Source organism: Telopea speciosissima, chromosome 3, assembly GCF_018873765.1.
Source record: "Telopea speciosissima isolate NSW1024214 ecotype Mountain lineage chromosome 3, Tspe_v1, whole genome shotgun sequence".
Lineage (NCBI taxonomy): Eukaryota > Viridiplantae > Streptophyta > Magnoliopsida > Proteales > Proteaceae > Telopea > Telopea speciosissima.
Window position 1 is genome coordinate 46,954,609 of NC_057918.1, and position 21,190 is coordinate 46,975,798.

Below are 21,190 nucleotides of genomic sequence, written 5' to 3' on the forward strand. Positions count from 1 at the left end.
TAACTTTAAACTCCTCAATAGAATATCCATGATCAGATCCTTTATTCACTCTGCTTCATCTCCCGCAGAAGCTAGAGCATAAAGTTCTGATTCCATAGATGACATAGCAATACCAGCCTGTCTCTTGGACTTTTATGCTACAGCTACTCCTCCTCCTCCTAGTGTAAATACATAACCACTGGTGGATCTGTTGTCTCCTAAATCTGAGCACCAAGATGCATCAGAATATCCTTTTAAAGTTGGAGGTTGTCCAGTATAACATAGAGCATAACCTAGAGTACCCTTAAGGTATCTCATCAGCCCCGTCAGGGCATCACAATGCTCTTTTTCAGGATTACTAGTGAAACGACTTAGCATGCCTACCGTAAAGGCTATATCTAGCCTAGTGCAACTCATTACATACATGAGATTACCAATCAGTTTAGAATATTCTAACTAATTTACGGTGTCACTTATGTTAGGTTTCAATCATTTTTTATAGTCATAGGGCATCTCAATCGATTTACAATCACTGTATCTCCAACTAGAAAGTAGCTTCTTAATGTAATGACACTGATTAAGGGTGATCCTTTGCACATTGAAGCTTACTCTCATCCCAAGAATGGTGTCTACCACACCAAGATCTTTCATGTCGAATTCTTTGGTCAAGGTTTCTTTAATGTCACTCACTACAGAGAGATCAAAACCTAGAATCAGTATGTCGTCTACATACAAGCAAATAATCGCGACCTTGTTTGACTCAGATAAAAAATAAAGGCACTTATCCGAATTATTAGTCCAAAAATCAAGGTTCTTTACTGTCTTGTTAAACTTTTCATGCCACAATTTAGGTGTTTGTTTAAGACCATAAAGAGATTTGTTTAATTTACAAACTCTCTTTTCAGAACCTTCTATGACAAACCCTTTAGGTTGGTTTATGTAGATTTTTTCTGTGACGTCTCCATTTAGGAAAACCATTTTTGCATCCATTTGATGAACAACATAGTGCTCAATAGATGCTAAGGCAAGACGAATCATTATCATTGCCAAATGGCAGACCGGAGAATAAATGTCAAAATAATCTATCCCACGCACATGGGTATAGCCTTTAGCTACTAATCGTGCTTTATACTTGGCTATAGACCGATCTGGATTAAGTTTCTTCTTCAGTACCTACTTACATCCTATTGTCTTAGCCCCTCTAGGTAGATCAACAAGGTGTCATGTCTCATTCTGCATTAAACAGTTCATATTCTCATCAATGACTTCTTTCCATAGCAGTGAGTCCCTAGATCTCATCGCTTCCTTATAGGTGGATGGATCAGTCTCTAAATGGTAAGTCACAAAATCCTCACCAAAATTCTTGGGTACTCGATCTCTAGTAGATACTCTTCTAGACTCTGATTCAGGGAGCATTGTGGGAGTAGTATAAGAAACAATTGGTTCAGATTCCAAAGGTGGTTCTGTAACCATTTCAGTCAGACCAGGCAAGATCAGGCCTTTATCTCTGAGGAATTTATCCTCAAAGAATATGACATCCCTAGATTCTATCACGATATTGGTTGATAGATCCAAAAATCGGTCTGCAGCACTGTCTTCTGCACAACCTAGATACACACAAGTATTTGTTCTAGTTCTCACCTTAGGTCTCCTAGGGGTCTTGTATCTTAACATAAGCTATACAACCCCAAATCTTAAGAGTGTCATATCTACATGGATGGTTATGCCATAGTACATAAGGTGTAGAAGTCAATTTTGAATGTGATAGTCTATTTAGAATGTGATTTACAATTAACACTGCTTCTCCCCAATAGCAAGAGGGCATACCAGCTGTCAATAGCATGGAGTTTAACATCTTTGTTAATGTCCTATTCTTTCTTTCAGTTATGCCATTTGATTGGGATGAGTATGGAATAGTAGTTTCAAGAATTATGCCCGCAGATGCATAGAATTCCTTGAACTCTGTCAATTTATATTCTTCTCCCTTATCACTTCTAAATCTTTTAATTTTCAAGTTCAACTGATTTTCTACCCTATTCTTGAAAATCTTAAAATTTTCAAATGCTTCATCTTTAGATTTTAACAGGTATAAATGACAATATCTAGAAAAATCATCTATAAATGTTATCAAATACTTCCGACCTCCTTTAATTGTGTAGCTTTTAAAGTCACAAATGTCAGAATGTATAAGTTCAAGAAGTTAAGTGCTCCAATAAATCGGTCTGAAAGGTTTTCTTGTTAATTTGGTTTGAGCACACACTTCACATCTGTTAAATCTAATTGAAGTGTCTAATGGTAAATTATGAATTTTAGCTAGTTTGAGCATTTTCTTATAGTTCACGTGTCCTAACCTATAGTGTAGTATTTTGGGATCAAATGAAATACAGTTAACCTGGTTTATTGTCTCATTAGCTAAACTCAACTTAAACATACCATTCAAATTGTAAGCACATTCAAAATAAAAAGAGTTAACAGACAGTGTTACTTTACCACTATTAAAAATAATAAACATGCCAGTATGAAGCAAATTTCTAATTGAAATTAAATTCTTTTCAAAACCAGGAAAGATTTTAACATTTTTCAAAGTAAGTATTTTACTTGATGATAGAACCAAGTTCGCTGCCCCTTGTTGAGCCACTTGCACGATGTCTCCATTTGCAACAGTGACAACCTCTGCTACTTGAACAACATCAGTTAGCAGATTCTTGTTATTGCAAACATGACAGGTCGCTCCAGAGTCTAACCACCAATCTGAAGATGTACTGGAAAATCCCTTACCCTTGTTGACCATGGCAACAAAGTTAGTAGGCTCAGTCTTGTCCACCATCATATGAACTTCCTTCTTTGGTGTGTCAATGTTTCATTTCTTAGGACTCCTACACTCAGATACATAGTGACCCCACTTTCCACAGTTGTTGCATTTGCCATTCTTTTTAAAGTTAGTCTTTTTGGCCTCCAATTGTTGGGGTTCTTTCTTAGGTGGCTTGGACTTCCTAGGATTTTTCTTGGGTTGTGAAACTAAATTGACAGATGCCTGTTGTTGTTTCACCACCTTTAAGTTATTCTTAGCTCTATTCTCATCTTTGATTCTAATGAACCATTTGAGATCATCTAACCCCACTTGTGTTTTCTTCCTATACATCTCAGTTTTAAAGAAATGTCAGGTAGAGGGTAACTTGAAAATAATGACACCCACTAAGAATGCATCAACAATATGGATATTTTCTTAGTTCAGTAAACTTGAAATCCATGAACTTATCAACCAAGTGGGTCTTTGATAGTTCCTCCTCTTTTTTGAATTGGGCTTCTAGGTTTTTCCAAATCTCTTTTGCAGTATCATATCTACTATAGGTTTTTACCAGCCTATCTGATAGGTAGTTCAAAAGGTAGTCTTTGCAAAAGTCCTCATCACTTATCCATTGGGCTTCAGTTAGGTCCGTGTAATTAAAAAATTCATTTACTACAGTGTAAAAAATATTGAGGTACTTCAGTCCAAACTGAGTCCTTCTTTTCCAAGAACTAAACTCAGACCAACTAAAGCTTTCCAGTTGGATCATCTCAATTGGAACAATATGTTTCTCCATTATTATGTGATTTGTTTATATGCCTAAGAAAAAATTCAAATAAAAATAAATGCTCTAAGGAACAATCACACCTGAGATGGAGAACCCTGGATTTTGACGACGGAAGAAGGATCACGAAGTTGCAGTGGCATCGATATTCGCGGCGTGTACACTGGTGCTGGTTGGCGCGGGTCACTAGTTGCAGGTGGCTTCAATTTGGTTGTGAATAACAGAAAGCTTTTGACAAGAATAGTGCCTTCAAAATTACCCTTTTTGGTTTTCCTGTTTTTTCTTTGTTAATCACCAAACCACCAACGTCGACCACCAAAGACGCAATTCCAAAAACTGAAGCCAATCTCTCAAAATACCTGCAGAATCGTGACATACGATCAACAAGGCACAAACTTGATTCCAAGATTCGAAAAGGTTTTGCACGATCGAGACGAATACCAAAGTCGATCATTCTTCTCCAAAGCCGATTACATAAACCCTAAAGCCGATCAAGGAGGAAAACAAAAGTAATGTAATGCTTTAAGATTGTTAGGGTTTAAGGTTTAAGCACTTGTTGCTTAAAGCATTACACCATGTGTATCAAGTTTAGAATACCCAGGCTGCTGCCTCCAGCTAGTATTTATAGGGAACCTAGGGTTTAGGTCAGATGGATTAATTACTAGATTGCCCCTTACAGCCAGAGCCATAATACATGTAGGATTATATTAGAAATTATAAAGGGATATTACCATAATACCCTTACAGAACATTTGGCCATTTTTTTTAATCATTTGCAAACTATTTACAAAACAACTGAGGTGCCTGAAATTTTATTCAATCATAGTTAGATATATCTCTCGAGATCTACACCCTATTAGGGGAGTGAATTCCATATTGAGCATCTATTCTATTAATAAAATAAGGACCGTTGAATTCGACATGCTGAAATATATAGCTAGTGGAGGTGTCAACCAAAATGCACAATGTTTGGTTGCAACGGTAAGGACTTCTTAGGAATGGGGATCATACAACTATCACAAAGAACCTTGCTTTATACATAACTGATAGTAATCCATACAAGGTTCTCAAACAATCTTGTTTGATATACACACTTACGAATACATGTACTTGTGTCTAGAATTGTCGTTCACATGAACACACAATACAACAAACATGTAAAAAGAACACCCTATTTGGTCCTTAGTTGCGAATAAGGTAAACCCTTAAGGCACACTGTTACTCAAATTTACAAATGCAAATTAATATACATTAACCATTTAATTAGATTTGATGGACATACATATCCAACAATAACAACCGTGTGAACAGAATGCTCAATTCTATCACTACTTGTGACTATTTTAGGTATGAACCTATGGACGACCAACTGCTCAATAAAACTGTAAAATTAATTATATTTAAATATTAAATTGGATTTGATTAACACACCAATGCCAACACATTCTCTGGTTAATGAAGAGGGGTTGGCCAAGTACCCTTTCTATTCTACTAAATGACCACTCTCCCCATAGGGGTAAGCTTTTTACCTCTTTTTTAGCAAGCCATAGCTTTCGATACCATGGTCAAAGTAGGCTAGATTGCAAATGGTCGTGCCTTAAAAACCAGTCACAAGCGTACCCTTGTCAAGCCCTAAAGCATCAATTTCTTCAATTCCCACAATGTCTCTCAATGAATTTGCATTAAGAATCAATCACAAATATACCATTGTCAAGACCTAAAGCATCAATTTCTCCAAATTCCTACAATGGTTCTCAATGATTTTTCTTATTGCATGGTAGGCAACATTAGGACCTGAGACATAGCCAAAGGTGGCCACCTCCCACTTATTTGTCTCTTCAGCGACCTCATCCTTGAAACAGACAACTATCTTTAGACCATTGAGCATGGTTTAAAATATCAATATTAGTATCGGTATTGGTCTCGGCCAATACCAATATCGATATGTGTCGGCCTGGATTAGGTTGAAATGCTTAAAAAAACATTTTTTGGTATCGAATCTTGCATCAACCATAATATCGGCCTAACAAATAATAAAAATAAGAAGCAAAAAATTGGAAAAAAATCCCAAAAAATTGTAAAATTTATTTATTTTTGTTAAATATTGGACAAAATACAATAAAAATACAACAAATGTGTAAAAAAAGGGGAATTATTAACATAACAAGGGTCTGTTATTTATCCAAACATAACAAGACACCAAATACCCTCTTAAAACTACACTTAAGGAGACCTGGAAATGAAATTACGAGGATAGTTAAGTGAAATCACATTCACCGTTAGAAAATCCAAAAAAACAAAAAATTTTAATTAGATTTTTTATCAAAGGATTAAAATGTAATTGGGCAACCATCTTCTCTAAAACATCAACCCAACATCTCTCTCATCCCGCTCCCCGACCATGATCCAACCCAACCTCTTTCTGTTGTTTTCGACGGAGCTGTCCCTTCAAGTGGTCGGCGAGTACTATGAAGAACTCTGCGGCAGCATTCTAGGTTGTTGGCTGGTAAATGATCTATTCACATCGTTCTGGATTATGGAGGTTAAGAAAAGAAATTCGTTCCTTTTCCTTCACCCTCATTGAAGATCGCGAAACAGCAGTAGGAAAAGTAGAAAACTGAGTGAATGCTCTGGTTTTCATCTTTTCCTTCACCCTCATTTTGGAGTTAGTTACTGAATTTTGTTTGATGAATTTGATGAGAATCGCTTGTCTTGATCCTCTCTTCAGCTTGAAATAATTTATTCCTGTTTCTAAGTTCAAATTTGTTCTGTGTAATTGGTAATTCTCCAAGGTTTTAATTGTTTTATCGTTCAAAAGCTTCAATCCTATTTGGGTTTGCAGTGATGAGAGTGTTTCCCTAGTGAGAATTATGCCTTCTTCTCGGAGCAATTTGCACTCTAAAAGTGCTCCGATCAGCATACCTACAGCTAAGCTTGGTAGGAGCCAAGCAGTATCTAACAGCCACATCTTGCCTCTATCTTCTTCTCCTAAAGCACAAGATTTGTTCTTCTCAAATTGGTACCGCTAGAACTCCATTGAAATTCGAAGAGGTTCAAGGCAGCATTACCATTCAGAAGGTACTGTGTTGATCACTCTTCTTAATGCTACTATTGACGAAGTGAGCTCAAAAAATTCTCAACAGACTATTTTCTAGCTTTCTTAGCTTCTTTTTTACTTTATTGAGACATGCCTTCTATCTTATGAAGATGTACTCTTTTGGAAAAGGCGAGGCTGTGAATCTGTCTGGAGCAAAGTTATCATCCAACAGTTCACCTTGGATTTCATTTTCCAGGAGCTCCAGTAGTTTGTCTTTCCAGGATGATTTTGATGATTCTGATTTTTATGCATTAGCTATTGACAATGATGATGTAGTGGATCCACATATCAGAACAATATCAGAACATAATTCATTGGTTCTCATAAATTGCTTTTACTTATATGCATTTTTCACAGGAAATTTTGATTCAGGCATTCTATGTTGGTACTTCCATTTTCTTTTATTCTTCTAGTTCAATGTTCCCTTGGGCTAAGTGATAAGAATATATTAAATGAAGAGGAGGTGATATACAAATTAGGAAGTGGAGTTCACAGGATACTTTGATTACCTACAAACTTATTGTCTGGGCTGTGGCCTGTGAGAAGTTTATGAAATGTGATAGAATATGCTAATGCTGATGTGCAATCGGGTAATGTGGTTTATGCATCTGAGAACCTAAGAACCTTAGGTATTTAGAAAGTTTGTTTTCCCCTATGATTGAGGGGGTGGGGGTGGAGAAAATAATGTTTCCAAAGAAAGGGTATAGATTTTGCTTTGTCGTTGCTGAACTTTAGTATTATTTCTTTTTATTACCAGTATGAGGGTATCTTGTCCATTTTGATTGGACTAGCATTTTTCAAGAAGTTAGTGGTAAAGTTGAACTTCTAAGCTCCTATGTGTCAACTGAGCCAAAAGAATTTTTCATATTTGAGTACCAAATCTGTCTCCCTTATCTACCTATGGTAGCCTCTACACACACCTCCGAACCATCATAACCTAGGAAATAATTCCCAGGTGCTCTTCCATTTTGAGCTAAGGCCTCAACCTGTAAAAAAAATGTTAGATCTGAACATACATACAAAAAAGAGAGACCGAGATACAGATAAAATAAACATACCTCTACTTTATGATGAAAGAGCATTCCATTCTAACTTGTGTTCTGAAAAAGAGAGGTCCAGCGAGCTTCTCTCGAGAGCTAGGTTCTATGTTGAGAGAGGAAATAACCGAATGCCTGGGATTTTGAGAGAGAGAGAGGTCCAACGAGCTTCCCTCAAACCTAAGGTCCTTTGCTTGTGCCATCCAATTACAAGGCAGGAAAAAAGTTCTTGATAAGGTGCTGCATTCTTCAAGTCAATCCATGCTCTGAACTTGCTGAAAGACTAAATTTAAAACTTAAATAAATACAAAATTCAACTCTATGTTGGTGGGGGTTGTAAAAAAGACCTGGTTCAATACTCATCTTCAGCAACAAACCAAGCTCCCAATGAAGATTTTTTGCTGAAGCAATGATGTATTAACAGTACCCTTATCATAGTTAGTGTCATTTTCATACATTATTCAAGAAATTCATATCCATATTTCATTGATATATTGAGTGAAGATACCTCCGAGAGGAAAGATTATAGTCGTTCCAAATGGATGTTGTATTATGATAATACTCCATAAATGATGGTCACTCTAAAATGTCATCTCAGGGAGTTGAAGAAACATCCCCTTCTGACTTCAACCATCTCCTGTTTCAACAACCCAATCAAACTAGTTATAAAATGTCACAAATGTTTTTTTTAATCTTTTTATTAGCAATCAACCACAGAAATCAGGTAACATGCAATTAACAGGTTGAGGCAACTTCAAGCACTTGGACAAGCTCAAATGGCAGTGATGATGGTGATAACAACATTGGTGGTGTAATCGACAGCAAGAGTGTTAGTTGTTTAATCAAGGTTGCATTCAGGCCTTCACAGATGTAGCAGCAACACTTGGTTGCAGTCACACAGTAGGAGGAACAGCAGGTTATCGAGTAAGGGAAGAAGAAGATAGAAGACAAGAATAAGAAGGGGGATAGGGTCAGCTCTCTCAACCTCTCACTAGGACACAAGTTGCATAAAAGCAACATTCATTCATCATCATAAATTGTTAGGAGGCTCCCAAGAACTCATACATATTTATAGGCAACAATATCTTATCCCTAAAGAAATAGGAAATTGAAACTAACTTGGAATTGGAAACTAATACAAAAGGAAACTATTGAAAATAGAAATTTCTAAATAAACCTCTACATCACAAGGTAATGTACAGTTACAAGGCTTGACACCTAAGCAAAAAAGAGAAAAGCCTTTACTGGTAGAAGGTAAAAACGAAAAAAATTCAAAACGACAGCAACTAGCACGAAAGATCATAAGCAATGTATCCTTCCATCATGACCCATAAATGTAATTCTTTAAAGCCTTTTAAAACAACCCAAGTTCCTGTTATTGCAGCCTGGTAGGACAGTTCGGATTTCAAATTTGAAATGCAGGGTTGCCGCTAAAGATTCGACATGGCCACTAGTACCACACCATCTTGCACACTTTGTAAAAGCTCTGGACCCTCACCATCATTAGCCTTGGCCTACAACAGTATAGCAGGTGTGTGATCATTAGTTACTTCTTCATAGATAATATACAAACATAACATAGCTATTGCACATAGGAAATAGAGCTTTTCAAGTGTCAATATATTAGAGTGATCAGATGGGCCAAGAGTAACTAAGCAGAGACAAAAAGAAAACTGTACAATCTCCAAGGTTTCTCACATACTTTAATGAAAAAACTATTACAGATGACATGAAAAAATCTTCTATTTTGGAATTGCAAACTAAATAAAACAAGTTGTAAAAGCAGTATTGCTGTTATCTATGGCTCTAGGAAGGCAACTATAAGTCTATGAAAATATTACTGTGGCAGAAGCCAAATAATGGGTAAGGAAGTTATTGACTGATTGCTGAGTAATGGACTTTGTAGTAGTAGCATGCCCAAGTATATCAAATAGTTTCTATACAAATAAGACAGCAATAACAAAATGGAAGCTACATGCAACAATTGAATGATGCCACAATACAAGAAACAATACATGACACAACAAATAGTGCATCACCTGTGATAGGAATTGGCATCGTCAAACAACAGACTCTGAGAGTTCCTCATTCATAGTCTGTTACAACAAATAAACATTTAGATTTAGAGGATATTCATTTAAAGACCTACTTTTATGCATTATCATAAGTAACACTTCAAAAACATAAATAACGAAGGAAACAAACCTCTATGGTTTGACTTTGGCTGAGCTTCAATGCACAAGCCTTCTGATTGTGACCTCTCACTCCACAATATCCACATGTCTGCTGTTTTTTCTCTAAATTCTTTTTGGGCTTCATTTGTGACTTTTCAAACCATGACCTATCCCTTTTATCTTTCAGTCTTCCCTTAGTTAGACAATCAAGTGGGTTATCAACATATTTATGTTCGTTGTCAATTCCAACTTCTTCATTCAAACCATCTCGTCCACTCACTGTTGGATGGAATTCATAATCATCCACAGGCTCTACATTGGTTGCACACGCCATTCCCTTCAACTTAGTAATATTTTCATTGATGTATTCAATGGCAACATTGAATCGATCTTTGGTCATATAAGCCACTTTAATTAGTTTTGTTGTGGCTAACCGTAATACATCTATCCTCTCACGTCGGCCTTCCGGTCCAATTCGAACAGGGGGTAGTGCTACACACGATTCACGCCGCCACTGGTGTGGAAGATATTGATCTGGAATTTCGAAACAATTGCTACGTAGCAATACAGCATGATGACAAATTATACCACAAAACTCAAATTCCATATAAGTACAAGAAATTAAGTCAGATCCTTCCGAATGAATAACAGAACGACCCCCAACTAATGTTCCATGCCATCTCACCAACCATACACCGGGCTCTGTGAGGATAGATGAATACTAGAAGAATTCTAATAGTTGGTTCTGGAATAGATCGAAAGCATACGGAGTCAAGGTTTTGCCTGCTTGATTTTCAATTGGAGCTTTGGTTAAGAAATTGATGTTGTTAACCTTCTGTTGAATTGTTTTATGTTCTCCTGCTTGGTCCAGCAATTCAACAGCTCTACCAATCTAAATATATACATATATATATTTATCAACATTAGTTATGTTTTACATTAAGTAAACTAAATAATCATATCTCATACATAATATTAAATACCAATTATAAAAGTATTATAGGCGGATAAGTACCTGTCCAATAAAGTCTTGTAACAATGTTTGGGATTTAACATACTTCTTAATAGCAACGTTCATTGATTCACATCGATTAGATGTCCTCATCCCAGCAAAAAAATAGGCTTTCAAATATGGCTTGGCCCACTGTTTACGATTTTTATACACCTTCTCCATTCTCTTATTCGAACTCAAACTGTAGTTCTCAAGCATGCAAGTCCATTGAATTTCAAATTCCTCAACAATTTCTAATTCATTCAATTTGTGGAAGACATCATGAAACTCATTCAACTTTGCACCCAACCTCAGACCCACCCAACTTGGGATTTTCTTACCTAAGTGCCACATACACAAAACATGCTTTGTGCTAGGCAACACAATTTGAATGGCATCCCGAATGGCACGATCTTGATCAGTGATGATGGTTTGAGGAGCTTTTTCACCCATAAAATTTATAAAAAACCTGCATACCGTAAGAATAATAAATAGGAGTACAATATACTCTGGACAGTAACTATAATCCAAATATTAGTATTTGGTAGGTTAAAATTTGATCAATTACCTTAAATGCCCATTGAAAGGACTCAGTTGTCTCATTTGCTAGCACACAACAATCGAAAACACAACTTGAATCATGATTTGTTACACCGACCCAAATACCTACCAGCATTTTGTATATGTTCAACCTGTACGTCGTGTCAAACACTACGACATCTCCATAATGTTGATACCCATATAGAGATGCTGAATGTGACCAAGCAATATGCTTCAATCGGTTATCATCATTGATCACATATTCATACTGAAAGTCATTGTCTGTTTCCTTCAACTTCTTACAAATAAGTACAAGTCTATCCGCATCATTCTTCTTCTTGATAGTTTTGGCAACCCGCAAAAAATTATAAGCAACCCTTGAGTTAAAAGGAAGTCCACCAACACCAACATTGAGTTCTTTTTCTAAAATCAATATAATTTGCCGAACAGGAACCTATGCTTCACTAAGGGTCAACAAACGGTCTCTCATTTGTTCTGATATATGATGATACAAAGCTAAATGACACACTTTGTTCTGGGTTAAAAGTTCATGATTGTGCTCATTGTTGAATCGATACACCCTCCAAACCCGTAAATCACCATCTTTTACCTCTTTCACACTCATGTATGCAGGACAATTGCATCTCTTAGATGTCCGTTTGCTACTCTTATGCTTCTGCAAGTAGTTTTGAAGATTTTCAGAACCATTATTTTCATTGACTAGATTCCCCAAAGCATCATTACCATTACTACCACCTATATTATCATCATCATTGTGTGTTCTTTCATTAGTTGGATGAAGATTATCCCCATTAGCATTTACCTTCTTCTGTCTACTGCAAGCTTTGAAACATACAAAGTCCTTCCTATATACACCTCTATCATCCCAGTCCCGATTAAAAGTACGTTGTTTCCTAACAGCAAACCCATGAACTTTTGCATACCGCACATAATGCTCAAATGCATCTTCAAAATTGGGGAACTCTTGACCTTCAGTTATATTACACTCTACCGCATCTAACCCAGTGACAATATCATCCAATTCTTGATCACTGTCTGGTCCAAATCTAGAAACATCAACATCATGTTTCCCACATTCTAAAGCCTCCCCTTCTTCATAAATTGGCCGTTCAATAAAAAGTGGTTCCATCTACAAATATAAAGCATCAATAATATACCAGATTAGTTTAGAATTTCCAATAAATCATCATATATACAAGGAGTGTAATTACAATATTTTCCAGCAAACACCTCTCAAGCATACAAAATTCAAAACCACAAATAAAAACCTCATAAGTAACAAATGCTCACCTATTCATATATCTTGTTTTATCCCTTTTCACAAATAACGGTTTCAAATTGAACAATAATAAAGTCAAAATGAAAAGAAAATATGAAGTCACAAATGCATTACAGATGTAACGATAAGAATAGAGCAAAAAAATTGAAGCCTTTTTGTCATTGGCACTAGCATTTCATCTTCGGCCCTTTACCATTGCACAAGGCTCACCCTCACAAAACTTCCCGGTTTACAAGTTATGTTAATAAGGGGTGGGTAACCTTGGTGTGTGAGATGTGACCAATCTGAACAGCTCTCTCAGATGCATAGTTATAGAGTTGGGAAGGCGGCCATGGCATTTTCGAGGGCCAAAAATCAAGGAGACACTGCCATGGTGGCAAGGCGACCGCCAAGGTGTCCAAGGCGACCAAGGAGCTTGGATGTCAGGCGACGACTTTATAACTATGCTCAGATGCGCTTCCATGATCAATACTATTAAACAGTTTATAGAAGAAACAAGCCTTGCTCATAAAGATGAAATGACGTACTTCCAAACTATCAAAAACACTCAAAAACCACACATTCAACTTTAATTTTCAATAAAGAGACCTGTTTTCAGCTAAACTTATAAAGGATTAAAAAATAAACTAGCAAATTATGCAAATGAGTATTTAAAAGAGAGCTGCAAACAAATGTTTTTTCATATAAATTTGGCACTTAATCTCAAGTCTTTCTTGATTCAAAACATAGGGAAAACTTAGTGAAGCCAGTGAAAACCAATGCTAAACTCCTAAGCTAAGAAACAACTCCTTTAATGAGAATGAATGCAATCGAACAAGTTGTCCAAAACTTCAAAGGAAGAACATCAACATTCAACCGCCAAATTGCAATGGAAATCATGGTACCTAGAGACTTTCTTCCGGTAGATGACCTTGATTTATATGGGGAAAATAATTCAGAGCAAGACTTTCGACTGGATTCATACCTGGAGACTTTCTTCAGGTAGCAAGTGTTGATTGAGACCAGGACATTTTTTTTACTAAAGCCAAACGAAAGGGTACGACTTGTGTCGGGTGGATCAAGTATCAGCAACAAAATCAGACTTGCAGCATCGGGTTCGTAAACACTTGAGCTAAAATGTGAGAGGCCATGAGCCACCAATTTTTGCCTATCGACTACAAGCAGCGCATGCATCTCAAGTTCGCACAGTTGAGACAGAGGCAGCATGGCTGTTGAGGAATGTGGCAAAATTTTGCTATATAACCAAGTCTAATTTTGAGTGGGACAAAGAGGTCTTGGTGGCAAAGTTTTGGAATGGTTTGCACCACCAGATTAGTGCTGCATTGGCTTCTAGTTGACTGCCTACAATGGAGGACATCGTACAGGTAGTGTATAAAGTAGGATAGTTTGAAGAGGTCTGACAATCGGAAGAGCTTTCAAGACACCTTATCTAAAGGTGATAGTTCGAGCAAACATCCTTGGTGTAGAGTGTAGATAGGTTCCTGGGCCAGGAATATAGCCGCATGAACGTAAGGGGTCAGGTCCATAATACCACTTAAGTGGAGTAGGCTTGTGGGCCTTTGGGCCAACTAGCAGTGGGCTAAGGCCAACACTTTTGCGTTGGGTGTTACTGGTTCACTCAAAATCATATTGTGGGAGCTGTTAGCTTAGATTTTATTATGTCTCTAGTACTTTATATTGGTTAATAGCTAAGATCTTCATTAGCTTAGTGTACAAGTCTCAATATTTACTTTGTAAGGGGCTTTTTAACTTGTTTGTTTCCTTTTTGGCTTTAATAAAAATCATAATATATTTAATGGATCATTGGAGTCCTCCCCCATGATTTTGAATGAAACTTGATTCTCGTTTTTGCTAATGTCTTTGAAAAACAATTTAGGAGAAAGACCTATGTGAGGTGAGAGACCTAGGTGTGAGTGAGAGACTCTACCATCAATCCCATCTTCTTCTCCAACTTTTTCCCTTCAATCCACTTACTATTTTTATTATTGAGCCAGCAACCTCAAGCACCAGTCAGGTATTAGAAGGTCATTGAGTCCAATTGATAAGTAGGACTGAAGTCCAGATCTCGTCCTTTTGGTTCCTTGTTATTGAAGAATTCTAGAGATTTTCGAGTGGCTATAACTCTTGATCCAGCCAGCCAATCCATCCCAGGTTTTGTCAATATAATACCCTCATTGAACCTTTCCTTTGATGGCAAATTGAGTCCAATCCATTGGTGAGGTTTGATTATATCTGTGAATTTCTGAATCTGACTTAACCTTCTGACTCTGAGACCTATTGATATCTCAGTATTCAACCAGAGCCCTTCCTTCGAATGGAACTTCAGTTTCATCCAAGCAACTTAGTTGATATTTCTGGTCACCCTTTGTTTTCTGGTTATTTGGCTTGTTTCATGCCCAGAGATAAACCTTACATTGTTGTTGTTCGATTTTCTCTTCTGGCTGGGATCATCCTAAGCCATTGCTAGGCATTGTTGGAGTTGTAAGAACTTATATACCTTGTTGTACACCTACTGGATAGGTGTTTCTTTCGATTTCTATTGTTGGGATTGGGTAACACCATAACATATTGTATTGTCAGCGTGAAGGGTCCTATTGTAGACTAGGTTATTGGTAGACTATTTTGAATCCTAGTGCTGCATTAATCCTACACCAAAGAAATCCTTCAATAAACCACAGGTTAGCAAGGGCAAAAATCCTTCAATAATTTATTGTTTATATTTTGCAATTAGGTAATTGCAACAAGCATTCATGAAAAAACATATAAAACAATGGCACGACTGTAAAGATCTACTGTGCTAAGCAGAATGATGACATGAGTAAATAATTATTTCCCATATATAATAGGTTACAGTTTGTGAATTTCAAATAAACGAAAAAATCAAAAGAGGAATGGAAAACCCCTAATGAGAACGAGAGAGAAGAGGCAAAACAAAAATAAAAGGAAAAAAAAAACAAGGGAAGTATCTTACCATCAGCAACCACAAACCTCTTAAGAAAGAGAGAGAAGAGTGGAGAGGAAACAGGAATCGAAACCTTGCCAAGAGAGGTGAGGGTGCGCCGGACTGTAGAGAAAGGAGACCGTGACAGAGGCAGGCGGTGATCAAGTTAGGGCTTTTGTGCTGCTTCTCATTTGAATTCTTCCACAGCGGGATGAGGCTAGTTCTACGATGGCTTCTCCGGCAGCTTCTCCGGCAAACGATCGAGTGAGGGAGAAGCACCAACGTGAGAGAGAGGAGAGACCTGCGGGAAAGAGGCAAACAGAGAATTGTAATTTCAATTGACGTGTAAAATTAGCAATTCAATGGTGGTGTTTTAAATATTTGAAAAAACTGAGTTAAAAAGCTGTTGAAAGTGCAAACCAAACCGGACCGGTTGGCCTTACCAAACCGGTTTGGCCCAGCTCGGTTTACAACTAAAACAAAAGAAACACACGACTCCTCAACCCCAAACCGACCATCGTCGTCAACCCTTTCTCCCTTCTCTGAAGCCGACGACTCCTGTTCTTTCCAGCGAACCCAAAGCGTACGACATCGTCCTCAACCCTCTCTCCCCTTCTGAAACCCATGAATCCCTTCTTCTTCCCAGAGATATCAGCTCTTTTACCTACTTTGGTCTGGCGAAGCTCGAAGATGGAACAAAAATCCAGATCTGGTGATCTGGGTAAGATTTGAACCCTTTCTGAAACCCACGAATTTGTTGGTGCTTTGGTCTCAGAGACGGTTCTTGATAAAGTATTGTTTCAGATTTAAGAAACACATCAAGACATTCTGGGTTTATTTCAAATTTGTTTCAGACAATCACATTCTATCGTTAATAAAGATAATCAAATTTGTTTAAGCACTTTTGTGAACCCTTTTCTGGGATTCAATAAGATTGGAAAGTATTTTGATGGCCAGATTCAAAGCAAGGAGAACTCCATGACTTCCGCTTTCCTTTGCAAGTGAGTTCAAAAGTATAGCTAACACCTTCCTTCAAGCCATTTGAAAATGGGAAAATGGGGTTTTGTGAGAGGAAGAAGACGATAGGTTCGGTTCTATGAGAGGAGAGTCGTTGGAGAGGAAGGCTTTCGATTTCTGCTACTGATTTGGAACCGGATGCTTGAACGATTGGAGAGTTTTGAAATGGAGAGGAAGGCTTTCAATTACACCTTCGATTTCTGCTATTGATTTGGAACCAGATGTTTGGAGAGGAAGGCTTTCGATAACACCACAAACCAGAACCATGCGAGAGGAAGAAGAGAGGAGAGAGGTTCCAGTTTTGCCAGAGGAAGAAGAGCCCAGCAGGGTTTCTCAAATCCTAGGGTTTTGTTACCAAAATCGAGTTGGGCCGGGTCGGTTCTGGTTTGTCTATCTGGTCCGGCTTGATTTGCATGGGATAAAGCGTTTTTTACTACTGAATTTGAAAGTTTCAAAAGAAACCGTTAGATACTCTGCTTTACATGTGTCATCCCCAGGGTGAAGAGCCGGAAGATAGCCGCTAAGGCCGTAGAAAATCAGAATCCTTTCAATCGTGTATTAGAGAGGTAGTGTAGGTCGTTAAATGATAGAAATATCCTTTTAAAATATCATTTTACATTATAAATATGAGATTTTAATAAAATAATGAAATATCTAAATTGTCCTACTTAATGATACTTATCTATTTTATTTTTATTATATCATAGTTTTTTCACTTTTTTGTTATATTTGAAAAAGTAACCCACCCTTGTTACGCTGATAACAACCTGTAAAAAAATCTTAAGGTTTTGTAAAAATCCTAAAAATTGATTATATGAATATTGTAGATTCTAGTTTGATTTACACCATATTTGAATATCAGCAACATATATAGCCTATTTTGTAAATTTTAAATATTAGCCAAATATAGAAAATTTCCAAAATTGCATAGTTCATGCTATTTATTTTGAAGGGTAAATTACAAATCACCCCTGGTTTTCAATCGAAACTCAGATCACCCCCTGGTTTAGACCCCAAAATGACAAATTAGTCCCTAATGTTAGTTTTATGTTGTTAAGTGATTATGTCAGCCAGTTAAATAAATTTAAATCCCTAAACTACCCTTGACCAATGTTGAAGATGAAGGAAGGGTAGTATTGTAAATTTAATTCTAATGTTTTAGTACAAAAGTAAAATAGTCATTTCACACCAATAACCAACAGCAAACTAACATCGTTACTGTAGAGGGAGACATTTGAGTTTTTTCAAAAACTAGGGGGTGATTTGAGTTTCGATTGAAAACTAAGGGGTGATCTATTATTTACTCTACTTTGAATTTTTCTCAAATTTCATGTAAATCAAGCAAATCAACGCATAAATTAAATATAACCGACTAAACGATTCATATTATAGCAGGAATCATTAAAAAAAAAGTAACAAAAAAAAAAAAAAAAGGGAAGAAAAGGGAAGAAAATTAAAGATAAAAATCAATAAAGATGAAGAGGTGGATTTAGTCGGTGTCAATATGCAAATCTAGCATTGTGATTGAAATCAAGCGACATTTGGTCTATGGAACTATTCTTTTGTACTTTATTATGAAAAAAAAAAACAGGTTTTTGGGGTATCGGTTCGGGTCGACGGACCAGATCAGTAACCAATCTAGAGGTCAGGAGTGGCCATAAATTACACGTCACCCCCTAGTTTTCAAATGAAACTCAAATCACCCTTTGATTTTTGAAAATACTCATTCATCCCCCTCTATAGTAACGGTGTTAGTATGTTGTTAGTCATTGGTGTGAAAGGACTATTTTACCCTTGTACTAAAACATTAGAATTAAATTTATAACACTACTCTTTAAAATCTATGTTTGGATGTCAAAGGTAGTTTAGGGATTTAAATTTATTTAACTGGCTGACATCATCACTTAACAGTATAAAACTAACGATAGGGACTAATTTGTCATATTGGGGTCTAATACAGAGGGTGATTTGAGTATTTTAAAAAATCAGGAGAGGATTTGAGTTTCGCTTAAAAACTAGGGGGTGACATGTAATTTACCTTTTTTTTATATTTGGGGGTAGGGTTGGGCAGCAGGTCGAGACGAACCGGGTTCGGGTTTAGGGTTGGATCTTAAACCTGTTTTCGTGTAAGGCGAAATTCCGCCGTCTCCATCCCCAGTTGGCTACTTTGTGGAACAAAACTTGCAAAGAACCGGCCATTTAAAAACCCACATGACCTGTGTCTCTCTCTTTTCCTTCCCCCTCCGCGCACACAAACACGCGCAGAGGCAAAGGCAAAGCAACAAAATCCATAATGCTCACGACCTCTGTCCGTACAGCCCGCAGGCTCTCTTATATGCGCTCACTCATCTTCCACCCCCCTCTCCCCTTCTCAAGCAAACCTCTCTCTGTGTCTTCCACTCTGTCTAGAGCTCTTTTTTGTTCTTCTTCTGCTACTGCTGCTGTAACTGTTACTACTTGTTTCTATTCTACTTCTGTAACCAATCGCTTGGTTCATGACAACAACAATGACAGCAGTAAGAACATTGTATACCCAGTTTCTGATGGGGAAGAATTGGTGAGTCCTCGGTACACCGACGCGTATACGGCAATCGAACTAGCGCTCGATTCTGTAGTGAAGGTCTTCACTGTGACGAGTTGCCCCAACTACTTTCTTCCATGGCAGAACAAATCACAACGAGAAACTATGGGTTCGGGTAATCCCCTTGCCGCCATTGATCTTTTCTTTCTTTCTGTATTGTGTGTATGTGTGTCTGTGTTGTGACCTGCAAACAGACTCAAACATCCAGGAGAGTAATTTTGCATAATACATATTGCTTTTTTTGTGTGTGATTCTAAATGTTGTGGGTAGTTTAATAGTAATCTAAATTCTTTTATATATTGGAAATTAGCACTTTATTTGAATAGAATGAGAGAAAAATAGTAAATCACAAGAAGGAAGAGTGGCAAGATCAATTTTTGATGAGCTTCTTTCCGTATGCTCATCCATGATATTTATTCCCCATCCCTATAATCTGCATGTACCACTTTGAGAATCACTCTGTGTTTCTAATCCTGTGAAAGATTGTCGATTCCATCAATCATAGAAAAATAGCGAATTTAAGTCTTCACTTCACATAACTTCAATGTGGTTGTGGTGTAATTGCAGGATTTGTTATCTCTGGGAGGAGAATTCTTACAAATGCTCATGTAGTAGCTGATCAAACCTTTGTACTTGTGAGAAAGCACGGATCACCGACCAAATACAGGGCAGAGGTTCAAGCTGTTGGACATGAATGTGATTTGGCTATTCTTGTTGTTGAAAGTGAAGAATTCTGGGAGGGGATGAATCATTTGGAGCTTGGAGACATTCCATATCTGCAAGAAGCAGTAGCTGTTGTTGGATACCCTCAAGGTTTGGTATTCTAGACTCAAACAGTAAATGAATGAGAACAATTTTAGCTCATCAGTAAGCCTGCTTTTGGGGACTCAAAATTCCCATATCAGGCTGCCTAGTCTGCTTTAAACTGCCTGAACCTGGCCGATTAATAAAGAAGACTTTATTGGGTCTGTCCACCAAGTGTATTATTAAATAGGCTGGGTGCCCCTAAGAAGGAATTTGTTGTTGTTCCAGCTTCTGATTTTCGAGGTAATTGTCTTAACACTGTATGAAAAGATTGAGGTATTTCTTAGTTCCTCTTGTACATGTATAAATTTTTTATTGGGGTGGAAATTTTAGAGCAGTAAGCCAGGGTTCTCTTATGCAAAAGTAGTTAATAGAAGAAATGGAGGCTACCTCTCAATGGGGGATAGGCTGTGGTGGGGTTTGGATGGGGCTTGATAGGGGATTGAAGAGGGCAGTTTGTGGGTGCAGGAGGGTTCAAAGCTGAAAATAATTGAGGAATATAACTAAAATGGTTACTCTATGGTCACAGCAGAATGTAAAGAAGGACTGAAAGAGTTTAAAGAGAGATGAGCAACAGATATAGAACTAGATGAGCTTCAACTCTCCTTTGAATTGGTGCGCCAACAACTAAGACCAAATCACTCTAGTACAGACCACAAGAATGAGTAACGTGAAGCAACAACACTGCTTCAATTTCAGTAATGGCAAAAATAAGCCTGGCTGGCCACTTTCATTCTATAGACTAGAAATTATTGAAAAATTGTAAACCCTTGCTTACTAATTCCTAATTACATGTTGAACCCCTCTTTGAACAAAACAGAAATCTTCTAGCCCTTATAGAATCTCTATTTACTAAAACCCAAAATCTAAAGGCAAAAACTATGTGATGAAGGATCATTATGACAGACATTGTATAGACCCTGATCTAATGTTTCATATGAGCTATATTGTTCTTCTCTGGTGACACTCCAATGGTTTCTGTCACTCTCATTCTCATCAAATCTTGGTGATCTTTCTCATCCCTGCAACTTTCCAGTGGTCTCTTTTTCTCCTTTGTCTTCTCTGGTGAGCTTTCCCTCTCTCTGTTTCCTTGGCTTTCTCTCTCTTGGGTCTTCATTCACAATGGGGTACATCCATTTGAGGTGGGTTTCAGATTT

At 37.3% G+C, this 21,190-nt stretch overlaps 2 protein-coding genes across 4 annotated transcripts in view; one reads left to right on the plus strand and one right to left on the minus strand.

Annotated features, from left to right (window-relative positions):
• Positions 1–9,745: 9,745 nt before the first annotated feature.
• On the minus strand, positions 9,746–12,540 carry LOC122655233 (protein FAR1-RELATED SEQUENCE 11-like). Its single transcript, XM_043849444.1, has 7 exons — positions 11,991–12,540; positions 11,521–11,813; positions 11,419–11,456; positions 10,875–11,319; positions 10,627–10,751; positions 9,891–10,413; positions 9,746–9,781 (listed from the first exon to the last, which is right to left on the minus strand). The coding sequence occupies exons 1-7, from the start codon at positions 12,538–12,540 to the stop codon at positions 9,746–9,748; spliced, it is 2,010 nt and encodes a 669-aa protein (XP_043705379.1).
• Positions 12,541–18,895: 6,355 nt separating this feature from the next.
• LOC122656403 (protease Do-like 10, mitochondrial) overlaps positions 18,896–21,190 on the plus strand; it is a 91,316-nt gene continuing 89,021 nt past the window's right edge. For 2 of the 3 annotated variants that reach the window (XM_043850892.1, XM_043850893.1), the window contains exons 1-2: positions 18,896–19,344; positions 19,797–20,042. In XM_043850892.1, coding sequence (XP_043706827.1) covers positions 18,942–19,344; positions 19,797–20,042 — 649 coding nt within the window. In that variant the 5' untranslated portion in view covers positions 18,896–18,941. The remainder of the gene's footprint in view (positions 19,345–19,796; positions 20,043–21,190) is intronic. The other variant, XM_043850895.1, reaches the window with a different exon arrangement.

Coding starts and splice junctions, on each gene's coding strand:
- LOC122655233 (XM_043849444.1), bottom strand. CDS start 12,540: ATGGAACCACTTTTTATTGAACGGCCAATTTATGAAGAAGGGGAGGCT. Junction 11,320..11,418: donor CCTTTCAATGGGCATTTAAG/GTAATTGATCAA, acceptor TACGGTATGCAG/GTTTTTTATAAATTTTATGG. Junction 9,782..9,890: donor GCCAAAGTCAAACCATAGAG/GTTTGTTTCCTT, acceptor TTGTTGTAACAG/ACTATGAATGAGGAACTCTC.